This window comes from Pipistrellus hanaki (assembly GCF_964339955.1).
Source record: "Pipistrellus hanaki genome assembly, chromosome: 17".
In the NCBI taxonomy this organism is placed as follows: Eukaryota; Metazoa; Chordata; class Mammalia; order Chiroptera; family Vespertilionidae; genus Pipistrellus; species Pipistrellus hanaki.
In genome coordinates, this window is record NC_140519.1 from 14,461,854 (window position 1) to 14,479,367 (window position 17,514).

Genomic DNA, 17,514 nt, shown 5'->3' on the forward strand with positions numbered 1-17,514 from the left:
TTGCATCGTGGGCCAAAAGAGTCTCATTTCCCCTGACTGGAACCACCACCGTGGTGGCTGCCTGCAGTCCTCGCCAAACGTCGCCTGCCCGCCCGCCGGGCAGGCAGTGGGACTGATGCATGCTGGGATTTGTAGTTCGTACCCGTGGCGTGTCATTTGCATTCATTACTGGGTGGAATTCGACCCGTACCGAGTTAACGCACCCTAAGGGACTAGTCAAGGTGTCAGCACTCCTTGCTCTCATATGAATTAAAAGAGTTTAATCGATACAGATTTTCCCCCATACAAATTGTATCCTAAACTTGACCCTAAGAGACTGAATCAGGAATGTCTTAATTTTTGCGTTTGCAGGGCGTGTTCTCTCAGTTCTGAGTTCTTTTCTGGCTTATCCTGGGACACCTATGAGTCCTGGGGCTTTTCACGCGTCGCCTTTAAGTGAACAGTGCGCATGCGCCACCTTCCTCTTTTCCGGCTGGAACCATGGAGGGTGCAGAGTAAGTGGCTCTTCCTCTCCTCCAGAATCCCCTTCCATCCCCGAAACCAGAGACCCTTTGTCTCCCTTTCCCCCGGCCCACCTGTACCCTGTACCTTTGTCTGCTTACCTGTGTGTTTGTGACGTTTTGTGACATTGGCGGAGGCCGCCGGCCGGCAGGGTTATGCAGGCAGCCGTGGGGCGGAGGTTTTGGAGTTGTTGGGAACCAGGCGAAGTGTGAGAGCTGAATATGTGCGGCCTCGGCCGGTTGTCCACCCCTCCGTTTTGTGAGGGAGGCACCGAACCTCTCCATCGGGTTCGTCCTTGTCTGGTTCTCGATCTAGGATAGGCGTCCCTGCCGTCAGCCCTTTGCTTTCAGCATGTGGCGCTTGAGGCCTGAGCCGGGTGATGGCATTTTTTTTCCCCCCTGTGGTTATTTGTTGAGGAGCCTAAGCTCTCGTTAACAGTCTAGGGATCCTTGTCTTTTGTTAACTCTGCTGTGGATATTTTTGTTGTGCGAGGCTGGGGCCGGGCGTGGATTAGACGTGAATTTCCGTGTTAAAGGTACTAATAGCGTAGACATGGCCTAAGATCTCCGTCTGGGCCCATCGCAGCTGAGAGCAGCTGAAGGGACACACGTGAGAGCCAGGGACGGTGGTTGTGTTAAGTGCTCGGTAATGGGCGCACGGCGGGGCTGTAAGCTTTAAGAACTGTTCATGCTTGCTAATGCCAGAGAGAAGAAGAAGAAGAAGGTTCCTGCTGTGCCAGAAACCCTCAAGAAAAAGCGAAGGAATTTCGCAGAGCTGAAGATCAAGCGCCTGAGAAAGAAGTTTGCCCAAAAGATGGTAAGTAAACCTTTCTATCTTTCTTTTTAAGACACCGTGTAAAAAGAGGCTTTGGGGTGGCCAGCTAGGAGGATGTTCTTGGCAAGATTGGTTTACTTGACCTGGCCTACCAGGGAGGGTGAGCTTAGCGCCTCAAAGTGACATCACAGGTGAAGGTGGCATCTGCTTTTGGGAACGTTACTGCAAACTGGCAAGAAGGGGAAGAAGTTTCAAGGGAGGATCCGGTTTTCTTCAGAACTGGTCTTGTCTTGGTCATTTTGTTGGGAGCTAAAAATCGGATGAATAATTCTTGTTTTTCAGCTTCGAAAGGCAAGAAGGAAGCTCATCTATGAGAAAGCGAAGCACTATCACAAGGAATACAGGCAGATGTACAGGACGGAGATTCGCATGGCTAGGATGGCAAGAAAGGCCGGCAATTTCTACGTACCTGCCGAACCCAAATTGGCGTTTGTCATCAGGATCAGAGGGTAATCAGTTCATGGGTGTTTTGTTTTGTGTTTATTTACTTTTGCTGCAGTCTGGTTTTGAAGGGGAAAACTGCGATCTCGGAAAAATGGAACATTACTTCTGGAGGCGTTGTTTCTGGAATAACATTATTTTGGGAGTAGCTTGAACAAGGGATTATTTTAATGGTTTAGCTGTGAGACCTGTGCCCTAAAGTCCTTATCCATTCTCTAATTGAGCACTGGGCTTGAGTCCAGGGTCCTGGAGATGAAAAGTAGTTCAAGTATAGCCTCCTGGAGTGTTAGGACAGAGGTGTTTACAGAATTGGCGAGTGGGGGGAGGGTTGGAGGGAGTTTAAGTGTCATAGGTATATGTCCAAAGGCAGTTTACTTGGGGAGGGGGCAAGTTGGGAGAGGTGATAAGACAAATTTAGCTAAATTAACAGGAGAGGATTCCTGTCTATGTAGGTGGACTTGTGGTGTCCAAAATTGTAATGGTTTCCTGCCCTTCATTAATAAAAACTCCTGTGAAAAGCCCAGAGACATTGTCGGTCTTTTCACTGCAGTATCAATGGTGTGAGCCCAAAGGTCCGAAAGGTGCTGCAGCTTCTCCGCCTTCGCCAGATCTTCAACGGCACCTTTGTCAAGCTCAACAAGGCCTCCATCAACATGCTGAGGATTGTGGAGCCTTACATTGCGTGGGGGTAAGTCTGCCTTCTCCTTTGGTTTCTGTTGGTTATGTTAGCAAGATCCATATTAGGTGTTTTGACAGCAGTAACCTCATTCTTTGGTCATTTATGTCTGCTTTCATATTTCAGGTACCCAAATCTGAAGTCGGTGAATGAATTGATCTACAAGCGTGGTTATGGCAAAATCAACAAAAAACGAATTGCCCTGACAGATAACGCATTGATTGCTCGATCTCTTGGTAGGTTCTGCTTCTTTGGAGGAAAGTTTGCTTATTAGAGTTATTATTTTCTGGTATCTTGTGGCCTTGCGTTTTCCTCTTTTTACTCTTGATTTAACTATATTACAGCCTATAATTGTGTTTGTTCAAGTAACAATTGTTATCTTACCCTTAAAATGTTCAGGTAAATTTGGCATTATCTGCATGGAAGATCTGATCCATGAGATCTACACTGTTGGAAAGCACTTCAAAGAAGTGAACAACTTCCTGTGGCCCTTCAAGTTATCCTCTCCTCGGGGTGGCATGAAGAAGAAGACCACCCATTTCGTAGAAGGTGGAGATGCTGGCAACAGGGAAGACCAGATCAACAGGCTTATTAGAAGGATGAACTAAGGTGAGCATCTACTCGAGAGCCGTTTACTTAATGCTCGAGTAAATGGGTTACAGTCTCATTCTTTTCCTACTGAATGTTGATGAGGGTTTGGTTTGAGTTCTAATATATTTAGTGGGGCTACAGTTGGTTTGGTTACTCCCTTTTGAGGATGTTTATGAAGGGGGGAAGATCTGTTAGTGATTTTTTTTTTTTTTCTACTTAAAAATGGACAGTGAATTGGTACTTTAATAACTTACTGGTTTTTGTTAATTCCTAGCTATTGAGGTGGTTTCTTTAATGGTTTTTTGTTTCTGTTTTTCCCTTTCAGGTATCTACTATGGTTATTTTTGTAATCTGGTCAGTTAATAAACTGAGTTCTTCAAAATTGAAGCATATTGTTGTCTTGGTGAGTTTTTTTTGTTAGCCTGCCTCACCTCCACTGTCTCTTAGCTATCAGCAAACTTTAGTACTTGATAAAGTTAAGCCAAATCAATAGCCATTGCATCCAAAACTAAGGTTCCATTTGTTACTTGTGAAAAACACTTTTCTGTGCAAAAGAGGCATCTTAATTTTTTACTATTGAGTTTGCCAAAACTAGTTTACTGAGAAGGTTTACTACCCAGGCCTTTGTGCCTGATTTATAGGAAAGGTGTAATAAAAGCAGTTTATATTAAAATATTGCTGAAATTCCGTTTTCTCGGGCTTTGGCTTGCCTATAAAGTATTCTGTAAATGTGTTTTCCTTTGTGTTTTTTTTTGTTTCGTATCTTTTCTCCATATGTCATTAAGTTTTTCATTACATGTATTGTGTCGGTGGATAGTGTCTGCCTTCGGATTAAAGGGTCTCAGGTTTGATTCTGGTTAAGGGCATGTACCTTGGTTGCAGGTTCCTCCCCAACCTGGGCCATGGTCTGGGCTTGTGCAGGAGGCAACCAGTTGATGTGTTTCTCTCACATCAGTGTTTCTTTCCCTCTCAATTCCACTCTCCCTAAAGTCAATGAGAAAATATCCTCTGGTGAGGATTAACATTTAAAAAATTATATAGTGTATATATTATGAAGGAACAAATGAAATTAGTGTCTATTGAAATTAGTGTCTATTGATAATAGTTATTTTGAAGCACCTAAAGCACTGTTAGTGAAACTAGGGAATATAGCTTTAAATGATAAGTGTTGGTATTTTATGTATTTATTTTTTTCTCCAAAATATTTGAGAGAGAAATATCAATGATGAGAGAATCATTGCCTGGCTGCTTCCTGCAGGCCCCAAGCTGGGGATGGAGACCACAACCTGGGCATGTGTGCTGACCAGGAATTGAAGCTCAGCCATTGAGCCACGCGAGCTGGGAAGTTTGGGTATTTATAAGAAACATTCCTCTATGATTTATGTATCATCTTATCTGGTTAATGAACTGACAGTTATAAGTGTAGAGTGCAACATGAAATACATATAATAAAAGTTACAGTTTTTGTAATCTCATTGATGTGCCAAGACTATGATGTATATGAAACACATACCCTGTTGTGACACTTTTGCATCAGAATTGTTACTTTTTAGTATTTGAAAGTTCCTAGATAAATACATTTAAGAATTTCTTTAAATTCTTTGGTCTTGGAAGCTGTATCTCTGGACTAGTGAATTTAGGGTCAATGAGAAAAACCAATGTACATTAATTTAGGTGATGCCTAAGAGTCTGAGTTTAGAAATGACCATTTTGTTTTGCTGCTTAAGTAGATAGAGTCCCAACCCCCCAGCCTTTGCTCGTCCAGTGTCCTGAAAGGTAGAAAGTGGCTCTGAAGAAAAAACCGCATTATTGTAATAAAGTTGTACAGATGGCATATGCTAACTACTTAGGCATGGGATAGTAAATGTTGGAGGAATTGGGATAGTAATAAATAGAAGTGGCACTTTATATATAGGTGATGGCACAGTTTGTTTTTTGTTTTTTTAATCTTCACCTGAGGATATTTTTAGAGAGAGTAGACGGGGAGAGACATGGACTGGTCACCTCTTGCATGTGCTTCCTTGGGGCTGGGGATTGAACCTGAGACCCTTAAGTCCACAGGCTGATGCCCTCTCTAATCACAGCTGAGCCAGCTAGGGCGCCTTTTTTTAAATTATTTTTATGGTAAAATTGGTTAGATATGGTAGTTCCCTTGCCACAGGGGATAAGACTCCCAGTGGATGCCTAAAACTGGATAGTACCAAGCCCCATATATGCTATTTTTCCTTATACGTATATACCATTGATAAAGTTTAATTTATAAATTAGGCACAATGAGAGGTTAACAATAATAAATAGAATAATTATCACCATATTGTAGTAAGTTATGTGAATGTGGCTTTAAAATGGTGATTACTTGAACACCAGCTCTGCAGTACTGGGGCAGTCAATCTGAGAAAACTTAAATGCCTAACAAGCAAGGAGTGTGTACAGCATGGAGACACTAGACAAAGGGATTATCACCACCAGGCCTGGGCAAGGAATTTCATCACTATTCATGATGCAGTGCAATTTGAAACCTGTTTTAATTCTGGGATTTTCATAAATTTGAACTGAAATCATAGAAAGCAAAACTAAGGACAAAAGGCCCCTGACCGCAAGCGCTCAATCTTGCCTGCGGTGGACAGCCATTGGATTGTTAGGATTCCTAAACTTACATGCATCACCACCCAAAGCAGCACAGCTTTTGAAGCTGGTGAGGGCTAGGAAATTCTCAGAGTATCTAGGGTAAAGAAGTGGACTGGGCTGTATCTGTCCTTTGTAGATACGTTTCCATTTTTAATCCTGTAAATTATTTCCCAAGTGTGGCCAAAGAATAGGGAAGTGTTTGTGAGTGGAGAGGAGTTGGGGACATCTGGATTAGGATTGCTTCTGAATGAAGGAATCTAGTAGGAGTTCCAGAGAAGATATGGAAAGGAGGTAGACATGCTGCCAGGTGACACTGAAGCTGTCAGTTTCCTGTTGATAAAAACAGGACAGTGGGTCTACCTTCATCACAGAATTGTGAAGACTAATGGATAGGGAAGTGTTTTGTGAACTATTAAAACCTATTTAATTTCAGGTTAATACCTTATTTTACTTAGCTCACCTCTCCTAAAAGGAAGAAAGTCTACTACTAACTCATGTGCATTTCCATTTGTACCCTTTGAAGTGCTGGCTTTGTTAGGTCTCTAGCTGCCCCTGTATTTAGAAAGTGTCATCTTTTGCTCTTACTGACCTTTAGCCGAAGTTACCTCTCATTGCTTACCTCTAGTAGGCTGGATCAAGAGTGCTGGCTTTGGAGCCAAACTGCTTACTAGTTTAATTATTTAACCTTTCCTTATCGGCAAAATGGGGAAAGCAGTGGTACCTGGCTTCATAGGATTTTCAGGATTAAATGTGTCGGGTCAAGTAAAATGCTTAGAGCGGTGTCAAGTAAACTTTCATTGTAAAATTTGAGTACTTAATTAGGGGCATACAAATGAAAATAAGGCTCTGTTCCCTGTGAAAGAAATGGGCAAGAGAGAGGAAACATACGGAGATGTATGTGCTCCGGGACCACTAGAAAGTGACAGTTTCTTGGGGTCTTTGAGGACCACTTTCAGGGAGTCCTCAAAATAATCCCTTTGACCATTGACAACTTTCTGCCCCGCCCCCCACGCACCCCCGTTTTCCTTTACAGGTTTGGTATCAAACTGGACAAAATATTATTATACCTGTGCCTCCATTCTCTTGGGAGGCATCCATCCCTCTAAGGCTAGTCTTTTTATTGCACATGTAACATACACAGCATACCTCATTTTAATAGCATTTCACAGATGTGGCAAGGCTCTTTAGCAAAGATTATGACTGGCTTCATTGTGGCGGTATAGAATTGAACCTGCATGTCTCCATGTAGGCACTGTGTATGTTTACTATTGCTGTGGTAACAGATCACATAAGTTACTTAAACCATAGATCTGTTGTCTTGAACAGTTTTGGAAATCAGAAATCCAAAATCTGGTTCACTTGGCTAAAGCAAATCGTCAGACCTGCTTTCTGGAGGCTCTTCCATCTTCCCATCATCTCTGGCTCTGCTCCTCCTGCCTCCCTCTTAAGGGGCCCTGGTTATTACATTGGGCTACCCAGGTAATCCAGGGTAGTCTTCCCATCTCAAATACCTTAATTCTGGAACATCTGCAAAGTCCCTGCATAGGGACACATGACTCCCAGATATATTTTTTTCTTGTTCCTCATAAATGAGAAGTTTCTAACGCAGGGTCTTGGCACTTGCAGTCTTGTTTCTGGAACACTGCCCTCAGATCTGTGTACTTGGCTTTTTTCATTTGGGTAAAAGGTCTTCTCTGACACACCTCTTCATATAATTTTTTTCTTCATAGCATCTCTTCCTATCTGATAGAACTTTCTCCAGGTCTTTGAGTCATCACCTTCTGTGGTCCAGTACTTACAACAGTGCCTGGTGCATCCCGAGCCGGTTGCAGCTTTCAGTTACTCAACCTTCTTAAAGGGCAATCGCTGTTTGAAATGGTGTATCTCCAGTTGGCACATGCAGTCCTTGGGTGTTCGGATGGGGAATGGTGAAGAGGGGGGGCTGGATTGTGGATGGATGAGTTTTATTGTCTAGGGCAGAGGTCTGCAAACTGCAGCTCTGGTGACTCATGAGTTTGCCGACCACTGACCTAGACTCTCCCAATAATTACAGGCTGTTGTTCCTTGTGCTTAAGCCCCTATCCCCAGTGGTCTAGGGATAACAGTATGTGCAAATAGAACAACATGTTAGGAGAATATGAAGATGGTTCCACTGTGAGGATTGGGAAGTTTCGCACAGGTTGGTAGGATTTGGGTGCCTGGTTATAAAACGATAGGAGCCAGGCCTGGAGTTGGCACAGAGCTGGGGGGAGGGGTGGTGATAGCCAAGAGGATGTGATAGCAAGACTCAAAAGCAGCCAGTTAAACCTTTGATCGCTAGTTGAGTGTAGTGTCCAATTAATGCACATAACTTTTGCGTGCAGCCCCAGAACTGAGTTATTAATTGGTTTTTGTCCCAGACTTTTCTGTGGAAGTTCTCCATGTGCAGCCTATTCCTCTAGGTCAGTGGTAGGCAAACTGCGGCTCGAGAGCCACATGCAGCTCTTTGGTCCCCTGAGTGTGGCTCTTCCACAAAATACCACTGCCTGGGCTAGTATTTTGAAGAAGTGGTGTTAGAAGAAGTGTAAGTTTAAAAAACTTGGCTCTCAAAAGAAATCTCAATGGTTGTACTGTTGATATTTGGCTCTGTTGACTAATGAGTTTGCCGACCACTGCCCTAGTAAATATACCATTATCCCAATTTTCTGGATGAGTTAACCACCTACCTCTCCCCACCCCCAATCACACAACTACATTGAGTGCTGGGGCTAGTGTTAGGTTCCAGGTCTAATTTGAGTTGGTTTTCTTAACCAGGGGAAACTCGGAGTGGTTCGTGTCAAGCTTAGTGAAAACGGAAAAGGGGGTTTGAGAGCAGTGTAAGGAATTTGTGGGACCTGGAACCACATTACCAGGGCTAAATGTGCAGCCTTAGAGTGGGGTCAAGAGTATCGCTAAGACCCAGTGCAGGTCGGGGCGCTAGGCTGGCTTCCCTGCAGGGAGAGGACACATCTCCAGGCCTTCACCAAGGAACCCAGACAAAGGAAGCATAGAACACGGAACCCCGGCCGAGGGGGGAGGGGTAGCCGCCTGATTCTGCCGCTTACCTAAGACAGGACTGGTCAGGTATTACTGGGATGTTGGAAAGGTCCAGGCTCAGCAGTACTCGGGGACCCTGGTGGTTTGAATCTTAAAAATGCAACTTGGGTCTGCACCTCGCCAGCCTTGCCCAGCCGCCCGCCGCCCACCCTGCAGCCGGGTGCACTTTTCCTGCCCCTGTGACCTTGTTTCAGGACTGATCCGTTCACCAGCCTCGTTTCGCCGCCGTCCCCCCACTCTGACCCTTGATCTGTGATCCCGGGGTGGGGTAGGGTTTCTCCTAGCTGCCCAAGCCCCCTCCTGGCTCGGTTTCCTTCCGGAGAGGCGGTGGGGATGGCGGCGGGCGACAGCGGGGAGGGCAGCCGGAAGCTCCAGGCGCCTGGCAACGGGGACGCCTGGCGGGCTGGGCCGCAGCCTCCGCCGGGGGGCCGCTGCGGGCGCGGCCGCCGGCAGCCCAGCATGTTCGCCCCGAGACCGGCCATCCAGCTAGCTTGCAGCGGCCCAGGCCGCCCAGCCCCGCAGTGTCCTGCCCGAGCTGCCCGCTGCCCCCAATGCCCGAGACTCAGGTCTGGGTGCCACCACCCTGGGCCCAGCAGGGGAGAACGCCCCTTCACCGCACCACGGAGCTGCTGGGACAGTGAGTGTGGGCTGCCCCGGCCTCCTCCCGGGAAGGGAGAGTCAGCCTGGCAAGGTCACCCCAAGTGTTCTTTTCCTGGGGACCTGGCGGCGGGGAGGCCGGGGAAGCGGGGCTGAGGTGGGAGAGAATCCAGGGAGGACCACCACCCGATCTGAACTTTTGCGCCCCAACCCTCCACCACCACCACCCCTCCCCCTTTGGAACAGACCAGCACCCTCAGCCATCCTGCCGGCAGACACACGCGGTGCACGGGTGCGTGTCTCCTGCCCACCACCGCACGTGGATGGAGCAGGTTTGGGATTCTGGTTGTGTTCATTAGATAGCTCTGGCCCATTTTCATTGCTGATTTTGCTTGGTACCATTTCCGATTTACTTGTAATTTGAGCTGATGACTGTTTTCATGCGGGGCTGAAAATGCTGGAAAAGGTTTGTGTGATGCCCGGTCCTTTCCCCTACAACCTCGTTGGGAGGAGACCTGAAAACTGGAGCCTCTCTAGACAAACGCAGCTTTGCACCCGTTCCTGGGCATTGTGTGCCCGTCCTCTTCCTGACTTACCCTCTGCAACCCTTGGTCTTCATCTTACTGACTCTACCCACATTGCTAAGGGTGAGGTAAACCTCCAGTTACAGTGGCTTTCCTTCAAAAATACTCCTGACATTTCCTATTTTAAGTTCCTACATTTTTGAAAGTGCATCGTAATACATCAGTGTTGCTAATTTGAACAGCACAGAAGTATATAGAGTTTGTGGTGAAAGCTCTTTCTACTTTCTAACACTTCTTAGAGTTAACTTGGTGTTTAGCCATACTTTTTTCCCCAATTTTTTTGTTTTTAATATATTTTATTGATATTTTACAGAGAGGAGGAAGGGAGAGAGATAGAGAGCTAGAAACGTCAATGAGAGAGAAACATCGACCAGCTGCCTCTTGCAAACCCCCTACTGGGGATGTGCCCGCAACCAATGTACATGCCCTTGACTGGAATCGAACCTGGGACCTTTCAGTTTGCAGATCGACGCTCTACCACTGAGCCAAACCGGTTTCGGCTCCAATTTTTTTTTGGGAGCCGAAGGAATCATGTGTGGATTCCTTTGCGAAATTAACTTTTTTCACTTGAGGATATGGCAAATGCCTATCATATCATTTATATATGTCTGCATTGAATATTTCATAGATGTATCATATAGCTAGATGTGTGATCATGTGGTATAGATATATTATAATCAATCTATCTTGCATTAAGATTGGTTTCAACTTTTCCTTATTACAATGAACATTCTTATACTTGGGAATAGTCCTACAAAGTTAATTTCTTGAAGCAGAATTGCTGGGTCAGGTATATGTATCAATACATTAAAAAATGTTGGTGCGGAAAAAGTTGGTGGAATCTTGCCCTAAAAGTTTCCATCAGCAGGCTGTGTTCAGAAAAGCTGTTTATCATTATTTTAAAGCAAAACAATAGCTTTCACTTGCTGAGTGTTTATTACATGTCCAGTGCGGCTTTGAACTCTTTCCACGCATTTTAAAATTAATCCTGGCCGGCGAGGAGGCACGAGTCAGGGTGGAGTGTGTGTGTGTGTGTGTGTGTGTGTGTGTGTGTGGCAGTTAATCCTCATTAATACAATGAAAATCACAGGCACTGTTATTCATGGTCGTATAGTTACGCAGCTATTAAAGGGCAGAGTCAAGATTAGAATCCAAGTTCATTTTATTCCAATGCTGTGTTCTTTGTTGGGTCAGTAATGGGATTGTCTCATTGAGTTGTTGGAGGATTAAATGAGATTGTGCATTTGATGTTATGGAGTTACTGATAGTTCTTTTCTCTACTTCTGTCAAATTGGACATGGTCCACAGCTTCCTGTGATTCTGATTCCTCTGTGTCCTCTGCCTCTCCAGTCACGTCTCTGCCTGTTCTTCATCTTCCTGCCTGGTGTATATTTTGAGGGAATCTGGCTTTCTTCTCTCTCTCAAATCTCCTTGACAACTTTAATCCAGTCTCCGGCCTCAATTCTCACCTGTAAATTATTCATCTCCCAGCCAAACCTATAGTCTTCAACTCCCGTAGCTTAGACCCCGGTTAGAGCTTTACCTGGAAGTTCTAGCCTCCTGGTCTCTAAAACAGTTCCTTGCCCTCCACCCCCGGGCCAGCTCTTTCTCTTTGAATTTAATTCATGGTTCCATAATTCTTAGTCAACCTAGTTCATAGCCTCCATCACCTTAAACCCCTGTTCTTTGCTGAACCTCATAAACTCTCTAGACAAGAGAGTTTAATCGTGCACTCTCACTGCTGCTAATGTACGCACCCTGGGCTGTTGTATTAACTCTCTCGCCTCTGCCACCGCTCAGGGCAAGACCCTCTGTGCCCTCCCATTGCTCCAGGAAGAAAGCACAGAGGCATTTGGGTGTGTCCGTGCTCTCCCTGTCTATCATTCCATTGTTTCTCAGGGTGCCTTTACCTAAACCTCCGTTTCCCATCCATCTTTTCACACCTGTATATTTCCAGGAATGTCATTACCCACACTTCTGCCTGTCAGAATTTTACAAATGCCACTTTCTAGTATCTCCTAAGTCTTTCTTGAACCTCCTCGTGAAGGTCATATCTCCTGTCTTTTAACTCTCTAATATGAGGAGTTACATACGTATATATCACCCCTCGGGCTGTGATTTCACACTTCGCTTCATGTTGTAGCTGAATGGATGACTATTGTTTTTCCTTTAAGGACAGGAAATTCTTGAAGGCAGGATCTCTGTTTAGTTTATCTTTGTATTTGTCAAGCACCTGGCACACTCACGTGCACGTAGTACATGCTTAGTGAATATATCACACACTGCATGCTTAGTGAATATATTTCACTGAGTTAGGTGAGCTAATCCATTCATTTGGGAATAAAAGTTTGCATGTATTAGTGTATTGTTAGCTATAGAACAGACCTCAACATTTTAGCGATTTAACATACAATTTATCTCACGTGCACATCTTTGGGATGTGGGAGGAACATGAAAGACATAGAGAAAACCCAAGCATACATGGGGAAAACATGCAAACCCCAAGCAGACAGTGGCCCCAGCCAGAATTGAGTTGTTTTTTTTCATATATGGTATAACTGCCACTTTTTCCCAAAAAAAGATACGGAACACTTCAAAATTGGGGTGTCATCCTTGTGCAGGGGCCACGCTAATCTTCTCTGTATCATTCCAATTTTGGTAAATATGCCCCTGAAGCGAGCACACAGAACGACGTTAAACAAAATGATGCTCCTAGAGGGCCTGGCGTTACTGATCAGTGGGCTGCTTTCTTCCGATAGGTAACGGAATCCGGGCTCTGCCACTCACCAGCGCTTTGCTCTTGTCTAGTTGCAGCCAGCAGGAAGGGAAGGAAAAGGCGTGGAGAAAGCAGACCTGCTTCCTAAAAGCTTCCTGCCCAAAGGAGGCTCGCATTCTCTCACACCCCCTCAGGGAGGCAGCCGCTTCCCAGGAGCAGTTCTGTTCTCCGGAGGAGCAAGAACTCTGGTAGGCATGCAGCCTGCTCTGCCACGGTTCATTTCTTCTTAAACCCTGGGGGGCTTAGCTTGACACCCTTGCTCAAAATCAGAAGCAAAACTCTCCTACGTGCATACCCGGTTAGGTGAGCACAGGCTCTGTGGTACCACAGCTTTACCGTGAATGGTTCCCACAACGAACTGTCGTCATTTACTTTGTTCCCCTCCATACCCTGTAGGCTTTCGCATCTTCATCATTTTTTTTATTTCAGCTTCTAGCACAGGGGTCCTCAAACTTTTTAAAGTGGGGGCCAGATTGCGGTCCCTCAGAGAGCTGGAGGGCCGGACTATATGAACTACTAATTCCTACTGTAACACCTCGGCTGCGCTCACTGCCCAAAAAACCTGGCGGGCCGGATCAGACTCCTCTGTGGGCTGCATGTGGCCCGCGGGCCGTAGTTTGAAGACCCCTGTTAGCACAATGACTGGCTTTTTTTATTATAAAAACACAGAATTTGACATTCTTGAAGATAAATATTTGTGTGTATCAGTGATTATTCCTTTAGGATAAATTCCTGGGAGTGAGTTGCTGGGTCAAATGTACATAAAATTTTAAGGGCATATCTGGAAACGCTATAAAAATGTATTTACTAGCCCTGATCTGGCATGCTCAGTGGTTAGAGTGTCGTTCTGGGCAGGGTTGTTTCCCATTCAAGGGCACATATCTGGGTTGCAGGTTTGATCCCCACCTCCAGTTGGGCACATGTGGGAGGCAACCAACCAATGTGTCTTTCTCACATCGATGCTTCTCTCCCATCTTCTTCCCCCCTCCCTTCCACTCTAAAAATCAATGGAAAAAGTATTCTCACTCCTTGGGCGAAGATTAAAAAATGCATATACTGAAGCCTATGAGAGTGCCTAGTTCCTTGAAACCTGTCTTACACTGTTAAGTAGTAAAGAAAAATTCTTGCTATTCATTTGGCAAGTTATAGCTCATTATATTGCTTTTATTGGAGTACTAGTGAGGATGAATTTTATTGACCAATTCTTTTTTTTTTTTCTGTAACAAGTTATCTATTCTTTAAAAAATATACTCTCTATAGGGTTCATTTTAATTTTTATTCCTAAGTATACTTGTACATAAAATAAATTCTTTAGTTCTTTATGTCTTCATTTGAAAAATTATTCTGGGAGCTTCTGGGCAGTGAGCTGACATGAAGAAGACTCCATCCCGCCTCCTTATATCTGCAGTGTGGGTAAATATAATGAGGTAACGTATGGATATGTGGCTGGGCTAGGAAGCAAGAGAAAGAATTGCCCAGGTGCCATAGATGAAGGCATGTTCACGTGGGAAGCCACTGCTGAGCATCTGCCGAAAGCTGGAAATCACAAAGGAATGCTGTTCCCATTACTGTGACCGCATCACAAATTCCTCCAGAACGTAGAGGTGGGAAACAGCCACTGCCTGTGCTCATGGTTCTGCGGGTCAGGAATTCGGACAGCGCACAGCATGGTCAGCATGGCTCTGCCTCCCTCGTCTGGGCCTCCGGTGGAGGACTGGAAGACTTGGGGCTTGTTCACTCCCGTGTCTGTGGTTGGTGCTGTCTGTGGGCTGAGCCCCTCGCCGGGGCCTCTTCCTGCCCGCTGGCTTCCTCACGGTGTGGTGGCTGGGTTGCAAAGGTGAGGATTCCGAGAGAGAGCGCCACGTTTTATGAACTCGCCTTGGCAATCACACAGGCACTTCGACCGCATCGTATTGACCAAGGAGGAGAGACAGATTTCACCTCTCGAAGGAGGAGTGTCGACATTACCCTGAAGGAAGAACATGTGGGGGTGGACGTGTATCAGTGCCTTCTTTGAAAACTACAACCAGCCACAAGAACCTTGACGCTGAGATGATAACCAGAAAAATGCCCCCCGTTGGTCTGAGGAGGCCGCAAGGAAGCTGGCCATCCACTTGAACTAGGAAAAGAGTCAGCTACCAGACGGAGCCTCACATCCTGTGCACCACAAGTCTGAGGCCTGAATCCATATTCCTTCATGGTTAAGGGATCACAGTCCAAGAAATGGACATGTTAACCTGTCTGGCACCTCTCACACCCGGGTCCAGGCGGAGGCGAGTGGAAAACCCCTCTGCAGCAAAGTTTCTGTGGCTCAGGGAGCATGGAGTCCTGTGGATAGCAGTCTTTCTAAAGATGAGCTCACGTTTACTTCGTACAAACTACATAAGGAAATGAACCACAGGGAAGGAGACTCGGCAGATGTAGCAAATGGGAGATTTGTATGCCTAAACTAAAAAATGATGGACACCATGGAAAAATATTAGATTTATAATATTCAAGGAGATGAAGGTGTGGAAACCGTAAGGGGAGAACAGGGCAGTATGGGGAAAAATAGGCGATGTCTAGGGCTGCATGTTCTGATTTTGTCGATCGCATTCTGTGATGTCAGGTAGTAGGCTCCTTTGTCTCCTATATGTCCTCTAAATCGGTAGTTCAATCTAAAACACGTGGCAGGCTGGATTTGTCCCGGGACACATAGTTTGGATTAAAGCTTGGGGGACCAATAAATAGTTCAGTATTCACTAATTCAGTGTTAACGTTGACTTCATAGACTACCGATCTTGAATAATGAGAATCGACTTTTATTGTAATCTGTAACAAACTTTGTTCATTTATCTGTTTATTTAACGTCTCTCTCTCTCACCTAAGTTTCAGGAGGACAGGGACCCCATCTGGTTTGGTTCATTTTTACATTCTTGTTGTGTGACATATGATTGTCATTCAACACATTTTTGTTAAGTGAATAAATGAATGGATGGATAAATAATGACTAGAAAACATTTAGCATTTTCTTCTACTTCTAAACTAGGTGAAAAAGTAACAAAATTTAAAATCTTTGGAATATTTTAATTCAAAAATACTGAGATGCACCCTTATTTTGAAATATAGTAATTATTTTATAGCTCTTTGTTTTAAACAGTTTATCTCAATACCTGACTTTAATTTGAGAAAGCATTTGTTCTTTTTTTCTTTTTTTTAAAATATATATATTTATTGATTTCAGAGAGGAAGGGAGAGAATTAGAAACATCAGTGATGAGAGAGAATCATTGATTGGCTCCCTCCTGCATGTCCCCTACTTGGGGGATCGAGCCTGCAACCCCGGCATATGCCCTTGGCCGGAATCAAACCTGGTAGGTACCCTTTAGTCTGCAGGCTGACACTCTTTCCACCGAAACAAACCGGCTAGGGCTTGAGAAAGCATTTGTTTTGAGTTTTTTAATGGCCTGCCTTAGAACATAAGTACTTTGTTCTTTTTATTATCTCTTTCTACATGTGTTTGTTGTTTTTTTTTTTAAGTCTTTTTTTGGTCCTATAAAGTGTCCTTAATTTTTCTTTTTCCAACAGAATTAGTTGGGGACCATGTTTTCAGGAAACATCAGATCAAAAACATTTATGTGTTTTTAAATTTTTATTATTTCAGCACATTCCTTAAGTTGTACATTCTTGCAGCTGTGAGCTTACCCCCCCCCCCCCTTAACTTTTATTATGGAAAATTTCAAACATACACAAAAATGTAGAGAAGAGTGTAATGACCCCTCGTGTATTTATTGTGTGAACTTTTTTTAAAAAATTCGATTTTAAGAAACATTTCTGTTGACCTTACTGGCTATGATTCCCTGATTTATTGCTGGTCCCCAGCGGTTCCCTCTGTCCTGCGGGGAGGCTGCTAAGGAGGGAGGGCCTACCTTGGAGCAAAAGCAAAGCGGTCAGGTCACCGTCACCGTCACCTTCACAAGGAAAATGAAAAGCAGGTTCTTAGGGAGTCTGGGTCGTGATTCTAGTCATCTGTTAAGACTTTGGAGATTTAATTGCTTCCTATTTTAGTTCGGACTTGTCGTTTTTCATTATTGTTGTTGATCTTCTGGTTGTCTTGTTTGCTCATCTTTGGTAATAAACTCTGTGAAATCAAGAGAGTTCGAGAGCATCAAAGAAAGAAGGAGCCGCTTTCTTCCACAGCGGCTGGGAGGGAGGACAGACCCAGTGTGGAGAGGGAGGTGGCTGCCCTGGAGAGTGGGCCGCAGTGTGAGCCCCTGAGCCTCTGCAGAGGAAGCCGGTGGCTCAGAGCACAGGACAGTGGCTCCGAGGAGAGGACGGGGCAGGTCCCGTTGGGGACGCTCATGTGGGCCCGTGGCATGGTGCTGAGGTTGTGACTCTTCTCTTATGGCTGTCCCTGCATTTCCTAATGCTCCTCATGTGCCCCCCTCCCCGCCCTCTCTCCCTCCACCCTCCACCCTCCTTCCCTACCCCCCTCACCCCCCCGGCCCATAACGATATGGTTTCTACCCTCACCTTTAATTCCAGCACTGCCCAAGATCAAACGGCCCAACATCTCACCACCAAGTCCAGACCTTCCCCCCTTTATTCTCATCTCATTTCTCACTTCCTGATAAGTAACCTCTCCTGGCTTTCTTGTTAATTAAAAAAAAACAAACCTTTTTTTTTTTTTTTTGTTAAATTGATTTCAGAGAGGAAGGGAGAGGGAGAGATAGAAACAGCAATGATGAGAGAGAATCGTTGATCAGCTGCTTCCTGCATGCCCTCTACTGGGGATGGAGCCCACACTTGAGCATGTGTCCTGACGAGGAATTG

At 45.0% G+C, this 17,514-nt stretch overlaps 2 protein-coding genes across 2 annotated transcripts in view; both read left to right on the forward strand.

Moving 5' to 3' along the window:
- The first annotated feature begins 196 nt into the window (after nucleotides 1-196).
- RPL7 (ribosomal protein L7) lies at nucleotides 197-3,433 on the forward strand. Its single transcript, XM_084864899.1, has 7 exons — nucleotides 197-494; nucleotides 1,206-1,317; nucleotides 1,618-1,784; nucleotides 2,327-2,464; nucleotides 2,579-2,688; nucleotides 2,852-3,061; nucleotides 3,369-3,433. The coding sequence occupies exons 1-6, from the start codon at nucleotides 481-483 to the stop codon at nucleotides 3,058-3,060; spliced, it is 750 nt and encodes a 249-aa protein (XP_084721025.1). The 5' UTR covers nucleotides 197-480; the 3' UTR covers nucleotide 3,061; nucleotides 3,369-3,433.
- LOC311612123 (uncharacterized protein C8orf89) overlaps nucleotides 3,367-17,514 on the forward strand; it is a 30,253-nt gene continuing 16,105 nt past the window's right edge. Inside the window, exons 1-2 of the mRNA XM_084864900.1 lie at nucleotides 3,367-3,446; nucleotides 12,736-12,891. The gene's annotated coding sequence lies outside the window, so the exon portion shown is untranslated. The remainder of the gene's footprint in view (nucleotides 3,447-12,735; nucleotides 12,892-17,514) is intronic.

Excerpts from the sequence above, each read along its gene's own strand:
- RPL7 (XM_084864899.1), top strand. Across the intron at positions 1,318-1,617 it reads AGAAGTTTGCCCAAAAGATG|CTTCGAAAGGCAAGAAGGAA; the intron begins GTAAGTAAACCT and ends CTTGTTTTTCAG. Across the intron at positions 1,785-2,326 it reads TTTGTCATCAGGATCAGAGG|TATCAATGGTGTGAGCCCAA; the intron begins GTAATCAGTTCA and ends TTTTCACTGCAG.